The sequence below is a fragment of the Drosophila sechellia genome, chromosome X (genome assembly GCF_004382195.2).
Source record: "Drosophila sechellia strain sech25 chromosome X, ASM438219v1, whole genome shotgun sequence".
Lineage (NCBI taxonomy): Eukaryota > Metazoa > Arthropoda > Insecta > Diptera > Drosophilidae > Drosophila > Drosophila sechellia.
The window spans coordinates 21,840,798-21,858,926 of record NC_045954.1 but is presented as its reverse complement, the minus strand read 5'-3'; the positions used below and the strand labels follow the sequence as shown (position 1 = coordinate 21,858,926).

The following is an 18,129-nucleotide window of genomic DNA, read 5'->3' as shown; positions in this document are numbered from 1 at the left end:
ATTAAAAACTGGGCGATTAATCCCAACCCAGATAGTTAATTCACTTAATTCGGTGTTCATTTTCATAAATCCGCAAACTTTCCTATTGCTGTGGTTGAGGAAACGCAAAACTCTTGTTAAAACAGTGTGAACACATTTTCTGTTTTTCGTTGATTGGAACCTTATAGATTTTGCCCACGCTGCGGACTGCCAAATTGTGTTTGCAAGTCATGAAAACGATTTAATATGTGATTGCATTGCCATTTTCTAACTCGTCGTGTTTTAAAATGCACAGTGTCTTCAGCTTAAATATTTTAAAAGTACTATACATTTGTGGTCAAAAAATAAACTTCACTTGGTTATATTACTATGGCCAGTGTGAAATGTCTCTAATATATTTAATACAAGAATCGATTTTCAAAATATGTGAAACAAATATCGATATATTCTGATATATGCATTACATCCCTATTTAGGTTTTTCCCGTCAGCGCAGTAAGCTTATCTCTGTGATTTGAACAGTGAAAAATTAAATTACAAAACGAAAAAATCAAGATGGAGGGAAAACTTCGTCCACTCACGGCAAACAACAAGCCATTTGTCTTTGGAGGCATTTACGTAAGAATCTGCATTTTTTCCAAGTGTGTGCAGGAGTGTGAGTTTAAACTTCCCTGTGAAGAGATGTGTCCCTAGTGAAAATAGATCACGAAAACAAAAACCATTGTTGGACTCATCCATATTTGATTTGTGAAATAACAAAGTTTTCGATTTTATTTCTATAATTTGCAGCGCACAAAGTGAAAGTGTGTGTATTCATTACAATTGTGAACTCATTTGCAATAGCCACTAAAAGCGGGTTAATCGAAAGTGCAGAGTCTGCACTGCAGATCGTTGTCCGAATTCCACCAGCATCCACAATGCACCCTCCAGCCCACCCCCAGCTTTCCCTCTTTTATTGCATTTGTATCCCACCCATTTGGTCATTGCACTCATTCCACTCCGTTCGTGCTTTCGATCAACCAGAGATGGCTAGTACTGCGATAGTTTCACGCTGGACTTGCGGTTATCGCTAACTTTTATGGCTACTGAAAATGGATTCACCCAAAATTGTAACTAAAATTATTAGTTTTGGGTCAGATAGCAATCCCCATTCACTCCACCGAAAGTGCCCGAAACGAGCCGGCGACCATGAGCTCAGCCGATGACCGAAGGATCCCCATAACTATACTATTCCAAGTCCAAAATGAATTCGTGTTTGATTTGTTTCTTACTAAAATAGAAAGAAAAAATTTAACTTATTTTAGAATTGGGTAACTTATGTAGCACTAGTCATTAAAAATTACTCTATTTTTGCATATCGGAGAAAATTGTATTAGAATTAGAATTTGATTTTCTCGAACCTCGCTGCAACAGAATACATTAGCGAAAAATTAACTCACTATAAGACTGCATTTATTTGTTAATCGGACTTTGGTGTTTTTAACCCCTTAAAATGAATGAGGGAATTGTTACCCTACCCTAGATCCACAGTCGCTGGGCAGGTGGCTCCGCTGGTGCAGAGTTTCGTTTCGGGGCACTTGGGTCGCAGGAATGGCCATGGCTATTTCCTGAACTATGGTTTTAAGTTGACCAGCCGACCACCCTGACGCTTCCGGGTAACTTGACGACTTGATGGTTTCCGTTGGCCAGCGAGTCGCTTTTCTGTCGACCCACTGGACCAGCCCGTTGCCTTTGCTAACTAATCGGTTAACTCTTTCGCAAACGCAGAATCCCAATGCCACCGTCAAGCCTTTGATCCAAATGCCGTTGCAGGCCACCAATGTCCAGGAGCAGCAGTCTCCTCCGGTGGCTTCATATCCGACACCGGCCACTCCGGTGGCTGTTCAGCAGCCATCGACTCCTGTCCCCGTTCAAGTGCCGAACTCGTCCGTCCAACAGCAAAATCCGGATGCGGACGCCATCGCCTCGAAGCTGGCCTTGCCAGTTATCATCAAGGAGGAGCTGATCTCTGTCGACGATGAACCGTCCGTCGACATTATAGAGGACAATACCAGTGCCAGCGGCATCGGGGGCAAGATCCCATTTAAAAAGATCTTCCAAAAGCGGAAGAAGTCGTCTGGTAAGCGTGGAATTCTTTGGTGAACAGTTTTCCCAGACTTTTATCGCACACACACACGAATCACTAGAGTTCTTATGAAAGGACAGACTGGAAATTACTTAACATTTTTACAATAACATATATGTCTTTTAACTCGATCGTAGAACGCACTCGGGACAAGAAGCTGCGACGGAATCGCCAGCTGCGCAAGTCCATGCTCCCCAAAAACGCTCTGATGGCCCTCAACGAGGTTAAGGGCGTGACCATCAGCGATTTCACCATCGACATCAATACCGACGGGGGATTCACGGCCGTTGTCACTGTGAACTCGACTCAGTACGTGGGCAAGGGTACCTCAAAGATGACAGCCAAGAACGCGGCCTGCGAGAAGGCTTGGCGCGATTTTATAATTGCGAAGATAACGCCTAAGCCTCCGCGTATTCACCAGGTGGAGATAGGTGCGGAGCCAATAGACACTAACGAGGATGAGGCCGATGCACCGGATGATGATCTGCCCATGTTGAATCTGGCTTCGTTTGCCATCTACAAGCTGTTCACGGAGTGGGAGCGCGAGGGCTATGTCGTACCCGAGATGCACCCTTCGGCCAATGCTGCCCAGCAGGCCGGAGGGGATGCCGGAACTCCAGTTCCCGCCGCGCCGAAGGAACCAAAGAAGCCGCCAGTGCGTACGGAGCTACCCTCTGGCTGGGAGACCATGCACCCGGCGACCATTCTTTGCATTGTAGGCCAGCCCACCTCACTATATTCACTGTCAGTAATCAATTCCCCTGCAGATGCGCCCGGGACTCAGCTACTCGGACTACGGGTCATCTGGCGACAATACCACCGGCATGCAGCATCTGGGAATCACGGTGGACAACCAGGAATTCCACGCCCATGGCAGATCCAAGAAGATCGCCCGTCTCAACGTGGCCGTGAAAGTGTGCAACTCTCTGTTCGGCACAAACTTCGCCTACGGCGACACCGCTTAAGACACCAACTCCAACCGCAGACTCCAACTGCCGACAGCAACACACCTCGCCAACACGCCTCTCTTAATTATAATGTATACAATTGTACCGTGGAGAGATTATGCTATCTTACGTGTAAGGGAAATAGGGTCGACAAGATTCGCCAACGTGTTCGGGTGGGCGCTAAGTCTGTCAGCATATCGGCTGCTGTGGAAGTTTATTTGGTCTCCCAGTGGGACAACTTTTAAGTCCTTTTCGATGACTCGGTTGCTCACATACCAGGGTAGCCCAGATGCATGTCGTGCCGCTCGCGATTGTATTACTCCAAGCCCATTGAGCTGAGTCCCGGAGGCACACTCCATACTTGGATTACGTAGGTCAGTGTTGGACCTAGTATGGCTTTTATTAAGGGAGCCTTAACTGCCATATGCCATATGAATGTAATGGATTTGTCCCATTTACCAGTCCATCGCTCGATTGCATGCAGCCATTCCTGAACTGCATTGGGCTGAATTGAAAGGATGAGTGCGACGCAAGCATGGCGGGTAAGCAAAATTCTCTCAAAAACTTTGGATAAAGTTGGTAGCAGGATTATCGGGCGATATGAGTCGATCTGTGTTGGTGACTTTCCAGCTTTGGGGATCATTACAATGCGCGCACGTTTTCATTGCCTGGAAAAATTATCTAATCTTAGCATAGCATTAAATATTTTCCCAAGAGCAAGCACGTTATAGAAATTTCGCAGTTCGGTTGTCTATGCCATAGTAACCAGGGTTTTTTTTTGGCTACAAAACCTTTAGTTGCATCATTACTTCATGCGGTAAGGTATAGGGCGTGTCTGAGCGTCGGAGTATGAATATTGCTGGTAAATGCTAGGATCTCCTGTCGTGGTGTATTGTCTTCTGAGGCGTCTTTTGTGGCTAAACAAGTCCCTAGCCTCCAAGCTTAAAATGGCAGGCCTTATGGCCGTGAGACCAACTTGGTGTAGCCTGCCTTGCAGCTTCAATGATCGCCGATGTGAAGTAGTCGACGTACGCTTCCATCCTACTGCAAAGTGTCAATGGAAATGTTGAGTTCTACAGTAGCCTCGATGTGTTCTTTAAAGATCCGAATTCTCGCTTGTGGAGACAGCATTTTTTTAACACTTCGAAATGATTCGGCGTCTTCAATCAATGGCAGATGATGGTCAGATAACAGTTCTGTCAGCACTTTCACCCTGATTAGTTGCTGTCTAAAGCCATTGGAGATCCCAAAATCTATGGCACTTGGAGAGGCAGTTGCACGGTGGGGGTAGCATGTGGCTTCTCCAATTGTGTGTGATGAACTGCCCAGCAATGGCAACTGTTCATCTAAGTGTCGGAGGGCAGTATATTAAGGCAACATTAAAGTTTCCTCTGCTTGCAGTCAGCTGAATAGTTACTTCCTGGATATGATTTTGAGATAAAGTGGCGATGAGAGATATTTGATCTAGCAAGGATGTTGTCTGTCATCCGGATGGTTGGCAGTATGTAGGGTAAAGCCATAGACCAAAGACACTAGAATAACTAGAATATTTTTGGTCCTTGCAATTTATATAACATGAGAGCGCTTATTTCTATGTTTATTTTTGTTCGTTTTGTGTTTGGCTGCCGACTGTATACATGCGTATATGGTGTTCTATGCCCAGAGCAATTTATTTTATTTTTAATTATTTCTTGGGTTGCAAGTCTGATAAGTTTCTTAAATCTAAAACTATTTTGTCTAATTTAATTATTTTCCAAGGAGATCATCCTTCCGTCCGTATAATAGCTGTAAAAAAACTTTAGTCGTGCTTAAATATATATTCTTGTAATGTATTAAAATCCCTACTTGCTTACCTCTGACTAGGATGTATTCCCTGTGAGGGGCCATTCAGGATGATAACTTTTTGGGATTTTCTGTATAGAATGGCCAAGGAAGGACGGGCATTACATAATCCTTCACCACAGTTGAGGATCGAGCGAAAGCTCGTAGCACGCAATCATATCGTTAATCGTCACAATGAAATAAGGCTGAGATTCCAGGAAAAGAGCACCACCCACATAACCGACAAGGAGCAGGTGGACCTTTTCGCGTGCGTCTTGGAATATCTTCAAACAACCACCCGAGCCTTACGCTATGTTCGTCGGATTTCAACGGTTGGCGAGCTCAGTTAGCTGTCGCTTTACATTTCCCTAAATATAGGTTTATAAGAACTATATTTTTAAGAAGATTTCCTGTTTTGTACTTACAATATTTTAGGTATGAAGGGCAATTAATCTTCTACGTCCTGTTTCGTTTTTGGTGGTGTTGGTTCATTTACAATGTTGTTCAATTCCTTCTCTTAGAGGCGTATTATTTGGGTGGACCTCAGATAAAACAAGAGAGAATGCTATAGTCGAGTTGCCCAACTATCAGATACCCGTTACTCAGCTAGTGTGAATGCGAACGCGAAATTTCATAGTTTTTCTAGGATAATGGAAGACTAATAACATTATGAAAATATATCGAAAAATGGTTCAAAAATAAGTTATTAGGCAAATCGATCTTGCAAATTTACAAGATTAATACAAATGTGAAAAAAATCAACACATTTTTCAAAAGTGTGGGCGTGGTAGTTTTATGCGGTTTGTAAATAAACTTGCGCAACATCTATGTCTCTAAAATCTGTATGCTGAATCTCAACCTTCTAGCTTTTATATTTCCTGAGATCTCGACGTTCATACGGACAGACGGTCATGGCTTGATCGACTCGGCTATTGATCCTGATCAAGAATACAAATAATTTATATAGTCGGCAACGCTTCCTTCTGCTTGTTATATACTTTTCAACAAATCTAGTATAGCTCTACGAGTAAAAGGTATAAAAATTGTATCATTTTGTTTCAGATATTACAATGTAAACATAAATCTATAGTTACCTTGTGGTTTTATTTGATCCGGGTTTGTCTTCATTGTCAATAGTTTTGTGACTTGAGCAGCGAAAAATTAAATTGGATTTTTTGTAAGTGGGTGTATATGAGTTCTCTGTAGTCCATGATTACAAAACGAGTCGTGCTTTCCCATGGTCTTTTGTCCGTCTGCCCGATTGTATGAACTTGGGAACATCGCGAACCTTAAGTGCTAGTTGGGACTAAGCCTGTATGCAGCGCAGGTTGACTACTGCTTCAATTTTCGTAAAATAATAAAAACCGCGATTTGTCCATTTCCGTCCGTATAAATTTCTAGATCTGAGGAACTATAAAAAGTCAGGGCGTTGAGACTTATGCTCCAGATTCTAGAGCAGTTTGTCCAAAACTGCCATGCCAACACTTTTCAAAAATGTTCCCATTTTTTTCAGAAAATTATTTGTCTTGGCACTTTCTATAGATGTGCAAAAAGAATGTCGAAAATTCTCCATCGAACTACCACTATCTGAGTTACAGGTATCTTACCTTACTTTGACGAATAATAATATTTGTTTAATATATGAAAAATATTTAAAACTGGGCGATTAATCCCAACCCAGATAGTTAATTCACTTAATTCGGTGTTCATTTTCATAAATCCGCAAACTTTCCTATTGCTGTGGTTGAGGAAACGCAAAACTCTTGTTAAAACAGTGTGAACACCTTTTCTGTTTTTCGTTGATTGGAACCTTATAGATTTTGCCCACGCTGCGGACTGCCAAATTGTGTTTGCAAGTCATGAAAACGATTTAATATGTTATTGCATTGCCATTTTCTAACTCGTCGTGTCTTAAAATGCACAGGTCTTCAGCTTAAATATTTTAAAAGTACTATACATTTGTGGTCAAAAAATAAACCACGATCATAACAAAAATTTTGTGCGTTAAATTAATAATTTTGTTGCGGTTATGGTTTGAGTTTTAGACTATTCTTTTACTATATTCAAATGTAAGTCAGTCACAAAAAATTGAGGGAATTAACATGCACACGCTCTAAAAGCTATAAATTTCTCAAGAAATACAGAAATACTGTTGCAATTTTTAATTTTCGCATTAATTTTTAGACACTTCAAATAGGCATCTTCGTGTTATTTTTATATTATTGTTAATTATTTTAGAAAAAAATCAGTTGTCTGCGCTCATTTTACTATGCTTCACTTGGTTATATTACTATGGCCAGTGTGAAATGTCTCTAATATATTTAATACAAGAATCTATTTTCAAAATATGTGAAACAAATATCGATATATTCTGATTTTTACATCATTACATTACATCCCTATTTAGGTTTTTCCCGTCAGCGCAGTAAGCTTATCTCTGTGATTTGAACAGTGAAAAATTAAATTACAAAAACGAAAAAATCAAGATGGAGGGAAAACTTCGTCCACTCACGGCAAACAACAAGCCATTTGTCTTTGGAGGCATTTACGTAAGAATCTGCATTTTTTCCAAGTGTGTGCAAGAGTGTGAGTTTAAACTTCCCTGTGAAGAGATGTGTCCCTAGTGAAAATAGATCACGAAAACAAAAACCATTGTTGGACTCATCCATATTTGATTTGTGAAATAACAAAGTTTTCGATTTTATTTCTATAATTTGCAGCGCACAAAGTGAAAGTGTATTCATTACAATTGTGAACTCATTTGCAATAGCCACTAAAAGCGGGTTAATCGAAAGTGCAGAGTCTGCACTGCAGATCGTTGTCCGAATTCCACCAGCATCCACAATGCACCCTCCAGCCCACCCCCAGCTTTCCCTCTTCCATTGCATTTGTATCCCACCCATTTGGTCATTGCACTCATTCCACTCCGTTCGTGCTTTCGATCAACCAGAGATGGCTAGCACTGCGATAGTTTCACGCTGGACTTGCGGTTATCGCTAACTTTTATGGCTACTGAAAATGTATTCACCCAAAATTGTAACTAAAATTATTAGTTTTGGGTCAGATAGCAATCCCCATTCACTCCGCCGAAAGTGCCCGAAGGAGCCGGCGACCATGAGCTCAGCCGATGACCGAAGGATCCCCATAACTATACTATTCCAAGTCCAAAATGAATTCGTGTTTGATTTGTTTCTTACTAAAATAGAAAGAAAAAATTTAACTTATTTTAGAATTGGGTAACTTATGGAGCACTAGTCATTAAAAATTACTCTATTATCGGAGAAAATTGTATTAGAATTAGAATTTGATTTTCTCGAACCTCGCTGCAACAGAATACATTAGCGAAAAATTAACTCACCATAAGACTGCATTTATTTGTTAATCGGACTTTGGTGTTTTTAACCCCTTAAAATGAATGAGGGAATTGTTACCCTACCCTAGATCCACAGTCGCTGGGCAGGTGGCTCCGCTGGTGCAGAGCTTCGTTTCGGGGCACTTGGGTCGCAGGAATGGCCATGGCTATTTCCTGAACTATGGTTTTAAGTTGACCAGCCGACCACCCTGACGCTTCCGGGTAACTTGACGACTTGATGGTTTCCGTTGGCCAGCGAGTCGCTTTTCTGTCGACCCACTGGACCAGCCCGTTGCCTTTGCTAACTAATCGGTTAACTCTTTCGCAAACGCAGAATCCCAATGCCACCGTCAAGCCTTTGATCCAAATGCCGTTGCAGGCCGCCAATGTCCAGGAGCAGCAGTCTCCTCCGGTGGCTTCATATCCGACACCGGCCACTCCGGTGGCTGTTCAGCAGCCATCGACTCCTGTCCCCGTTCAAGTGCCGAACTCGTCCGTCCAACAGCAAAATCCGGATGCGGACGCCATCGCCTCGAAGCTGGCCTTGCCAGTTATCATCAAGGAGGAGCTGATCTCTGTCGACGATGAACCGTCCGTCGACATTATAGAGGACAATACCAGTGCCAGCGGCATCGGGGGCAAGATCCCATTTAAAAAGATCTTCCAAAAGCGGAAGAAGTCGTCTGGTAAGCGTGGAATTCTTTGGTGAACAGTTTTCCCAGACTTTTATCGCACACACACACGAATCACTAGAGTTCTTATGAAAGGACAGACTGGAAATTACTTAACATTTTTACAATAACATATATGTCTTTTAACTCGATCGTAGAACGCACTCGGGACAAGAAGCTGCGACGGAATCGCCAGCTGCGCAAGTCCATGCTCCCCAAAAACGCTCTGATGGCCCTCAACGAGGTTAAGGGCGTGACCATCAGCGATTTCACCATCGACATCAATACCGACGGGGGATTCACGGCCGTTGTCACTGTGAACTCGACTCAGTACGTGGGCAAGGGTACCTCAAAGATGACAGCCAAGAACGCGGCCTGCGAGAAGGCTTGGCGCGATTTTATAATTGCGAAGATGACGCCTAAGCCTCCCCGTATTCACCAGGTGGAGATAGGTGCGGAGCCAATAGACACTAACGAGGATGAGGCCGATGCACCGGATGATGATCTGCCCATGTTGAATCTGGCTTCGTTTGCCATCTACAAGCTGTTCACGGAGTGGGAGCGCGAGGGCTATGTCGTACCCGAGATGCACCCTTCGGCCAATGCTGCCCAGCAGGCCGGAGGGGATGCCGGAACTCCAGTTCCCGCCGCGCCCAAGGAACCAAGAAGCCGCCAGTGCGTACGGAGCTACCCTCTGGCTGGGAGACCATGCACCCGGCGACCATTCTTTGCATTGTAGGCCAGCCCACCTCACTATATTCACTGTCAGTAATCAATTCCCCTGCAGATGCGCCCGGGACTCAGCTACTCGGACTACGGGTCATCTGGCGACAATACCACCGGCATGCAGCATCTGGGAATCACAGTGGACAACCAGGAATTCCACGCCCATGGCAGATCCAAGAAGATCGCCCGTCTCAACGTGGCCGTGAAAGTGTGCAACTCTCTGTTCGGCACAAACTTCGCCTACGGCGACACCGCTTAAGACACCAACTCCAACCGCAGACTCCAACTGCCGACAGCAACACACCTCGCCAACACGCCTCTCTTAATTATAATGTATACAATTGTACCGTGGAGAGATTATGCTATCTTACGTGTAAGGGAAATAGGGTCGACAAGATTCGCCAACGTGTTCGGGTGGGCGCTAAGTCTGTCAGCATATCGGCTGCTGTGGAAGTTTATTTGGTCTCCCAGTGGGACAACTTTTAAGTCCTTTTCGATGACTCGGTTGCTCACATACCAGGGTAGCCCAGATGCATGTCGTGCCGCTCGCGATTGTATTACTCCAAGCCCATTGAGCTGAGTCCCGGAGGCACACTCCATACTTGGATTGCGTAGGTCAGTGTTGGACCTAATATGGCTTTTATTAAGGGAGCCTTAACTGCCATATGCCATATGAATGTAATGGATTTGTCCCATTTACCAGTCCATCGCTCGATTGCATGCAGCCATTCCTGAACTGCATTGGGCTGAATTGAAAGGATGAGTGCGACGCAAGCATGGCGGTGTCATCAGTGTAGGTGGTCAGGAGCAGCTGAGCAGGGGAGGCTTCATCGGTGTCGTTGACGGGAGTTGGCATGTCAGCAGTGTACAGGGTATACGGGAAGGGTCCAAGCACACTTCCCTGTGGAACCCCTGCATGAATGTGTTTCAGGCTTGACCGACAGTTTCGTACAGCAACATCGAAGGGCCGATCAGCGGAGGATCTTTCATTTATATAGCAGACCTTCATGCCACACCTTATCAAACGCTTGTTTCACGTCCAAAAATACGCCGACTGTTCAAAGCTAGTTCTTGTGGGATGTGTTACCTACCTCCGGCAGTTCCATCAAGCGGGTAAGCAAAATTCTCTCAAAAACTTTGGATAAAGTTGGTAGCAGGATTATCGGGCGATATGAGTCGATCTGTGTTGGTGACTTTCCAGCTTTGGGGATCATTACAATGCGCGCACGTTTTCATTGCCTGGAAAAATTATCTAATCTTAGCATAGCATTAAATATTTTCCCAAGAGCAAGCACGTTATAGAAATTTCGCAGTTCGGTTGTCTATGCCATAGTAACCAGGGTTTTTTTTTGGCTACAAAACCTTTAGTTGCATCATTACTTCATGCGGTAAGGTATAGGGCGTGGTTGAGCGTCGGAGTATGAATATTGCTGGTAAATGCTAGGACCTCCTGTCGTGGTGTATTGTCTTCTGAGGCGTCTTTTGTGGCTAAGCAAGTCCCTAGCCTCCAAGCTTAAAATGGCAGGCCTTATGGCCGTGAGACCAACTTGGTGTAGCCTGCCTTGCAGCTTCAATGATCGCCGATGTGAAGTAGTCGACGTACGCTTCCATCCTACTGCAAAGTGTCAATGGAAATGTTGAGTTCTACAGTAGCCTCGATGTGTTCTTTAAAGATCCGAATTCTCGCTTGTGGAGACAGCATTTTTTTAACACTTCGAATGATTGGGCGTCTTCAATCAATGGCAGATGATGGTCAGATAACAGTTCTGTCAGCACTTTCACCCTGATTAGTTGCTGTCTAAAGCCATTGGAGATCCCAAAATCTATGGCACTTGGAGAGGCAGTTGCACGGTGGGGGTAGCATGTGGCTTCTCCAATTGTGTGTGATGAACTGCCCAGCAATGGCAACTGTTCATCTAAGTGTCGGAGGGCAGTATATTAAGGCAACATTAAAGTTTCCTCTGCTTGCAGTCAGCTGAATAGTTACTTCCTGGATATGATTTTGAGATAAAGTGGCGATGAGAGATATTTGATCTAGCAAGGATGTTGTCTGTCATCCGGATGGTTGGCAGTATGTAGGGTAAAGCCATAGACCAAAGACACTAGAATAACTAGAATCGATAATCGTCACAATGAAATAAGGCTGAGATTCCAGGACAAGAGCACCACCCACATAACCGACAAGGAGCAGGTGGACCTTTGCGCGTGCGTCTTGGAATATCTTCAAACAACCACCCGAGCCTTACGCTATGTTCGTCGGATTTCAACGGTTGGCGAGCTCAGTTAGCTGTCGCTTTACATTTCCCTAAATATAGGTTTATAAGAACTATATTTTTAAGAAGATTTCCTGTTTTGTACTTACAATATTTTAGGTATGAAGGGCAATTAATCTTCTACGTCCTGTTTCGTTTTTGGTGGTGTTGGTTCATTTACAATGTTGTTCAATTCCTTCTCTTAGAGGCGTATTATTTGGGTGGACCTCAGATAAAACAAGAGAGAATGCTATAGTCGAGTTGCCCAACTATCAGATACCCGTTACTCAGCTAGTGTGAATGCGAACGCGAAATTTCATAGTTTTTCTAGGATAATGGAAGACTAATAACATTATGAAAATATATCGAAAAATGGTTCAAAAATAAGTTATTAGGCAAATCGATCTTGCAAATTTACAAGATTAATACAAATGTGAAAAAAAATCAACACATTTTTCAAAAGTGTGGGCGTGGTAGTTTTATGCGGTTTGTAAATAAACTTGCGCAACATCTATGTCTCTAAAATCTGTATGCTGAATCTCAACCTTCTAGCTTTTATATTTCCTGAGATCTCGACGTTCATACGGACAGACGGTCATGGCTTGATCGACTCGGCTATTGATCCTGATCAAGAATACAAATAATTTATATAGTCGGCAACGCTTCCTTCTGCTTGTTATATACTTTTCAACAAATCTAGTATAGCTCTACGAGTAAAAGGTATAAAAATTGTATCATTTTGTTTCAGATATTACAATGTAAACATAAATCTATAGTTACCTTGTGGTTTTATTTGATCCGGGTTTGTCTTCATTGTCAATAGTTTTGTGACTTGAGCAGCGAAAAATTAAATTGGATTTTTTGTAAGTGGGTGTATATGAGTTCTCTGTAGTACATGATTACAAAACGAGTCATGCTTTCCCATGGTCTTTTGTCAGTCTGCCCGATTGTATGAACTTGGGAACATCGCGAACCTTAAGTGCTAGTTGGGACTAAGCCTGTATGCAGCGCAGGTTGACTACTGCTTCAATTTTCGTAAAATAATAAAAACCGCGATCTGTCCATTTCCGTCCGTATGAATTTTTAGATCTGAGGAACTATAAAAAGTCAGGGCGTTGAGACTTATGCTCCAGATTCTAGAGCAGTTTGTCCAAAACTGCCATGCCAACACTTTTCAAAAATGTTCCCATTTTTTTCAGAAAATTATTTGTCTTGGCACTTTCTATAGATGTGCAAAAAGAATGTCGAAAATTCTCCATCGAACTACCACTATCTGAGTTACAGGTATCTTACCTTACTTTGACGAATAATAATATTTGTTTAATATATGAAAAATATTAAAAACTGGGCGATTAATCCCAACCCAGATAGTTAATTCACTTAATTCGGTGTTCATTTTCATAAATCCGCAAACTTTCCTATTGCTGTGGTTGAGGAAACGCAAAACTCTTGTTAAAACAGTGTGAACACATTTTCTGTTTTTCGTTGATTGGAACCTTATAGATTTTGCCCACGCTGCGGACTGCCAAATTGTGTTTGCAAGTCATGAAAACGATTTAATATGTGATTGCATTGCCATTTTCTAACTCGTCGTGTTTTAAAATGCACAGTGTCTTCAGCTTAAATATTTTAAAAGTACTATACATTTGTGGTCAAAAAATAAACTTCACTTGGTTATATTACTATGGAGAGTGTGAAATGTCTCTAATATATTTAATACAAGAATCGATTTTCAAAATATGTGAAACAAATATCGATATATTCTGATATATGCATTACATCCCTATTTAGGTTTTTCCCGTCAGCGCAGTAAGCTTATCTCTGTGATTTGAACAGTGAAAAATTAAATTACAAAAACGAAAAAATCAAGATGGAGGGAAAACTTCGTCCACTCACGGCAAACAACAAGCCATTTGTCTTTGGAGGCATTTACGTAAGAATCTGCATTTTTTCCAAGTGTGTGCAGGAGTGTGAGTTTAAACTTCCCTGTGAAGAGATGTGTCCCTAGTGAAAATAGATCACGAAAACAAAAACCATTGTTGGACTCATCCATATTTGATTTGTGAAATAACAAAGTTTTCGATTTTATTTCTATAATTTGCAGCGCACAAAGTGAAAGTGTGTGTATTCATTACAATTGTGAACTCATTTGCAATAGCCACTAAAAGCGGGTTAATCGAAAGTGCAGAGTCTGCACTGCAGATCGTTGTCCGAATTCCACCAGCATCCACAATGCACCCTCCAGCCCACCCCAGCTTTCCCTCTTCCATTGCATTTGTATCCCACCCATTTGGTCATTGCACTCATTCCACTCCGTTCGTGCTTTCGATCAACCAGAGATGGCTAGTACTGCGATAGTTTCACGCTGGACTTGCGGTTATCGCTAACTTTTATGGCTACTGAAAATGGATTCACCCAAAATTGTAACTAAAATTATTAGTTTTGCGTCAGATAGCAATCCCCATTCACTCCACCGAAAGTGCCCGAAACGAGCCGGCGACCATGAGCTCAGCCGATGACCGAAGGATCCCCATAACTATACTATTCCAAGTCCAAAATGAATTCGTGTTTGATTTGTTTCTTACTAAAATAGAAAGAAAAAATTTAACTTATTTTAGAATTGGGTAACTTATGGAGCACTAGTCATTAAAATTACTCTATTTTTGCATATCGGAGAAAATTGTATTAGAATTAGAATTTGATTTTCTCGAACCTCGCTGCAACAGAATACATTAGCGAAAAATTAACTCACCATAAGACTGCATTTATTTGTTAATCGGACTTTGGTGTTTTTAACCCCTTAAAATGAATGAGGGAATTGTTACCCTACCCTAGATCCACAGTCGCTGGCAGGTGGCTCCGCTGGTGCAGAGCTTCGTTTCGGGGCACTTGGGTCGCAGGAATGGCCATGGCTATTTCCTGAACTATGGTTTTAAGTTGACCAGCCGACCACCCTGACGCTTCCGGGTAACTTGACGACTTGATGGTTTCCGTTGGCCAGCGAGTCGCTTTTCTGTCGACCCACTGGACCAGCCCGTTGCCTTTGCTAACTAATCGGTTAACTCTTTCGCAAACGCAGAATCCCAATGCCACCGTCAAGCCTTTGATCCAAATGCCGTTGCAGGCCGCCAATGTCCAGGAGCAGCAGTCTCCTCCGGTGGCTTCATATCCGACACCGGCCACTCCGGTGGCTGTTCAGCAGCCATCGACTCCTGTCCCCGTTCAAGTGCCGAACTCGTCCGTCCAACAGCAAAATCCGGATGCGGACGCCATCGCCTCGAAGCTGGCCTTGCCAGTTATCATCAAGGAGGAGCCGATCTCTGTCGACGATGAACCGTCCGTCGACATTATAGAGGACAATACCAGTGCCAGCGGCATCGGGGGCAAGATCCCATTTAAAAAGATCTTCCAAAAGCGGAAGAGGTCGTCTGGTAAGCGTGGAATTCTTTGGTGAACAGTTTTCCCAGACTTTTATCGCACACACACACGAATCACTAGAGTTCTTATGAAAGGACAGACTGGAAATTACTTAACATTTTTACAATAACATATATGTCTTTTAACTCGATCGTAGAACGCACTCGGGACAAGAAGCTGCGACGGAATCGCCAGCTGCGCATGTCCATGCTCCCCAAAAACGCTCTGATGGCCCTCAACGAGGTTAAGGGCGTGACCATCAGCGATTTCACCATCGACATCAATACCGACGGGGGATTCACGGCCGTTGTCACTGTGAACTCGACTCAGTACGTGGCAAGGGTACCTCAAAGATGACAGCCAAGAACGCGGCCTGCGAGAAGGCTTGGCGCGATTTTATAATTGCGAAGATGACGCCTAAGCCTCCCCGTATTCACCAGGTGGAGATAGGTGCGGAGCCAATAGACACTAACGAGGATGAGGCCGATGCACCGGATGATGATCTGCCCATGTTGAATCTGGCTTCGTTTGCCATCTACAAGCTGTTCACGGAGTGGGAGCGCGAGGGCTATGTCGTACCCGAGATGCACCCTTCAGCCAATGCTGCCCAGCAGGCCGGAGGGGATGCCGGAACTCCAGTTCCCGCCGCGCCGAAGGAACCAAAGAAGCCGCCAGTGCGTACGGAGCTACCCTCTGGCTGGGAGACCATGCACCCGGCGACCATTCTTTGCATTGTAGGCCAGCCCACCTCACTATATTCACTGTCAGTAATCAATTCCCCTGCAGATGCGCCCGGGACTCAGCTACTCGGACTACGGGTCATCTGGCGACAATACCACCGGCATGCAGCATCTGGGAATCACGGTGGACAACCAGGAATTCCACGCCCACGGCAGATCCAAGAAGATCGCCCGTCTCAACGTGGCCGTGAAAGTGTGCAACTCTCTGTTCGGCACAAACTTCGCCTACGGCGACACCGCTTAAGACACCAACTCCAACCGCAGACTCCAACTGCCGACAGCAACACACCTCGCCAACACGCCTCTCTTAATTATAATGTATACAATTGTACCGTGGAGAGATTATGCTATCTTACGTGTAAGGGAAATAGGGTCGACAAGATTCGCCAACGTGTTCGGGTGGGCGCTAAGTCTGTCAGCATATCGGCTGCTGTGGAAGTTTATTTGGTCTCCCAGTGGGACAACTTTTAAGTCCTTTTCGATGACTCGGTTGCTCACATACCAGGGTAGCCCAGATGCATGTCGTGCCGCTCGCGATTGTATTACTCCAAGCCCATTGAGCTGAGTCCCGGAGGCACACTCCATACTTGGATTGCGTAGGTCAGTGTTGGACCTAATATGGCTTTTATTAAGGGAGCCTTAACTGCCATATGCCATATGAATGTAATGGATTTGTCCCATTTACTAGTCCATCGCTCGATTGCATGCAGCCATTCCTGAACTGCATTGGGCTGAATTGAAAGGATGAGTGCGACGCAAGCATGGCGGTGTCATCAGTGTAGGTGGCCAGGAGCAGCTGAGCAGGGGAGGCTTCATCGGTGTCGTTGGGAGTTGGCATGTCAGCAGTGTACAGGGTATACGGGAAGGGTCCAAGCACACTTCCCTGTGGAACCCCTGCATGAATGTGTTTCAGGCTTGACCGACAGTTTCGTACAGCAACACCGAAGGGCCGATCAGCGGAGGATCTTTCATTTATATAGCAGACCTTCATGCCACACCTTATCAAACGCTTGTTTCACGTCCAAAAATACGCCGACTGTTCAAAGCTAGTTCTTGTGGGATGTGTTACCTACCTCCGGCAGTTCCATCAAGCGGGTAAGCAAAATTCTCTCAAAAACTTTGGATAAAGTTGGTAGCAGGATTATCGGGCGATATGAGTCGATCTGTGTTGGTGACTTTCCAGCTTTGGGATCATTACAATGCGCGCACGTTTTCATTGCCTGGGAAAATTATCTAATCTTAGCATAGCATTAAATATTTTCCCAAGAGCAAGCACGTTATAGAAATTTCGCAGTTCGGTTGTCTATGCCATAGTAACCAGGGTTTTTTTTTTGGCTACAAAACCTTTAGTTGCATCATTACTTCATGCGGTAAGGTATAGGGCGTGTCTGAGCGTCGGAGTATGAATATTGCTGGTAAATGCTAGGATCTCCTGTCGTGGTGTATTGTCTTCTGAGGCGTCTTTTGTGGCTAAGCAAGTCCCTAGCCTCCAAGCTTAAAATGGCAGGCCTTCTTATGACCGTGAGACCAACTTGGTGTAGCCTGCCTTGCAGCTTCAATGATCGCCGATGTGAAGTAGTCGACGTACGCTTCCATCCTACTGCAAAGTGTCAATGGAAATGTTGAGTTCTACAGTAGCCTCGATGTGTTCTTTAAAGATCCGAATTCTCGCTTGTGGAGACAGCATTTTTTTAACACTTCGAAATGATTGGGCGTCTTCAATCAATGGCAGATGATGGTCAGATAACAGTTCTGTCAGCACTTTCACCCTGATTAGTTGCTGTCTAAAGCCATTGGAGATCCCAAAATCTATGGCACTTGGAGAGGCAGTTGCACGGTGGGGGTAGCATGTGGCTTCTCCAATTGTGTGTGATGAACTGCCCAGCAATGGCAACTGTTCATCTAAGTGTCGGAGGGCAGTATATTAAGGCAACATTAAAGTTTCCTCTGCTTGCAGTCAGCTGAATAGTTACTTCCTGGATATGATTTTGAGATAAAGTGGCGATGAGAGATATTTGATCTAGCAAGGATGTTGTCTGTCATCCGGATGGTTGGCAGTATGTAGGGTAAAGCCATAGACCAAAGACACTAGAATAACTA

General features: G+C 43.9%; 1 protein-coding gene, 2 long non-coding RNA genes and 2 pseudogenes across 8 annotated transcripts; 3 read left to right on the top strand and 2 right to left on the bottom strand.

Annotated features, from left to right (window-relative positions):
- The first annotated feature begins 510 nt into the window (after nucleotides 1–510).
- LOC6620673 (double-stranded RNA-specific editase 1) lies at nucleotides 511–3,155 on the top strand. Of its 3 annotated transcripts, XM_032724853.1 has the most exons (5): nucleotides 512–596; nucleotides 768–1,633; nucleotides 1,746–2,097; nucleotides 2,241–2,818; nucleotides 2,871–3,155. In XM_032724853.1, the coding sequence occupies exons 3-5, from the start codon at nucleotides 1,779–1,781 to the stop codon at nucleotides 3,066–3,068; spliced, it is 1,095 nt and encodes a 364-aa protein (XP_032580744.1). In that variant the 5' UTR covers nucleotides 512–596; nucleotides 768–1,633; nucleotides 1,746–1,778; the 3' UTR covers nucleotides 3,069–3,155. The 3 variants fall into 3 exon arrangements, with proteins under 3 accessions (XP_002044877.2, XP_032580744.1, XP_032580743.1); XM_002044841.2 differs by lacking the exon at nucleotides 768–1,633 and having other exon boundaries at nucleotides 511–596; XM_032724852.1 differs by having other exon boundaries at nucleotides 768–2,097.
- Nucleotides 3,156–3,981: 826 nt separating this feature from the next.
- Nucleotides 3,982–6,352, bottom strand: LOC116802015. 3 transcript variants are annotated; one of them, XR_004362417.1, is made up of 4 exons: nucleotides 5,966–6,352; nucleotides 5,297–5,413; nucleotides 4,904–5,239; nucleotides 3,982–4,846 (listed from the first exon to the last, which is right to left on the bottom strand). It is a non-coding gene; the product is annotated as an uncharacterized LOC116802015 (long non-coding RNA). The 3 variants fall into 3 exon arrangements; XR_004362416.1 differs by lacking the exon at nucleotides 5,966–6,352 and having other exon boundaries at nucleotides 5,297–5,583; XR_004362418.1 differs by lacking the exon at nucleotides 5,966–6,352 and having other exon boundaries at nucleotides 3,982–4,835; nucleotides 5,297–5,583.
- Nucleotides 6,353–7,273: 921 nt separating this feature from the next.
- On the top strand, nucleotides 7,274–9,966 carry LOC116800179 (annotated as a pseudogene).
- Nucleotides 9,967–11,350: 1,384 nt separating this feature from the next.
- LOC116802016 lies at nucleotides 11,351–13,180 on the bottom strand. Of its 2 annotated transcripts, none has more exons than XR_004362420.1 (3): nucleotides 13,166–13,180; nucleotides 11,983–12,099; nucleotides 11,351–11,925 (listed from the first exon to the last, which is right to left on the bottom strand). It is a non-coding gene; the product is annotated as an uncharacterized LOC116802016 (long non-coding RNA). The 2 variants fall into 2 exon arrangements; XR_004362419.1 differs by lacking the exon at nucleotides 13,166–13,180 and adding an exon at nucleotides 12,653–12,781.
- A 483-nt stretch (nucleotides 13,181–13,663) lies between these two features.
- On the top strand, nucleotides 13,664–16,360 carry LOC116802011 (annotated as a pseudogene).
- The last annotated feature ends 1,769 nt before the right edge of the window (nucleotides 16,361–18,129 follow it).

Excerpts from the sequence above, each read along its gene's own strand:
- LOC6620673 (XM_032724852.1), top strand. The coding sequence starts at position 1,650 with ATGGTTTCCGTTGGCCAGCGAGTCGCTTTTCTGTCGACCCACTGGACC. Across the intron at positions 2,098-2,240 it reads AAAGCGGAAGAAGTCGTCTG|AACGCACTCGGGACAAGAAG; the intron begins GTAAGCGTGGAA and ends ACTCGATCGTAG. Across the intron at positions 2,819-2,870 it reads CGGCGACCATTCTTTGCATT|ATGCGCCCGGGACTCAGCTA; the intron begins GTAGGCCAGCCC and ends ATTCCCCTGCAG.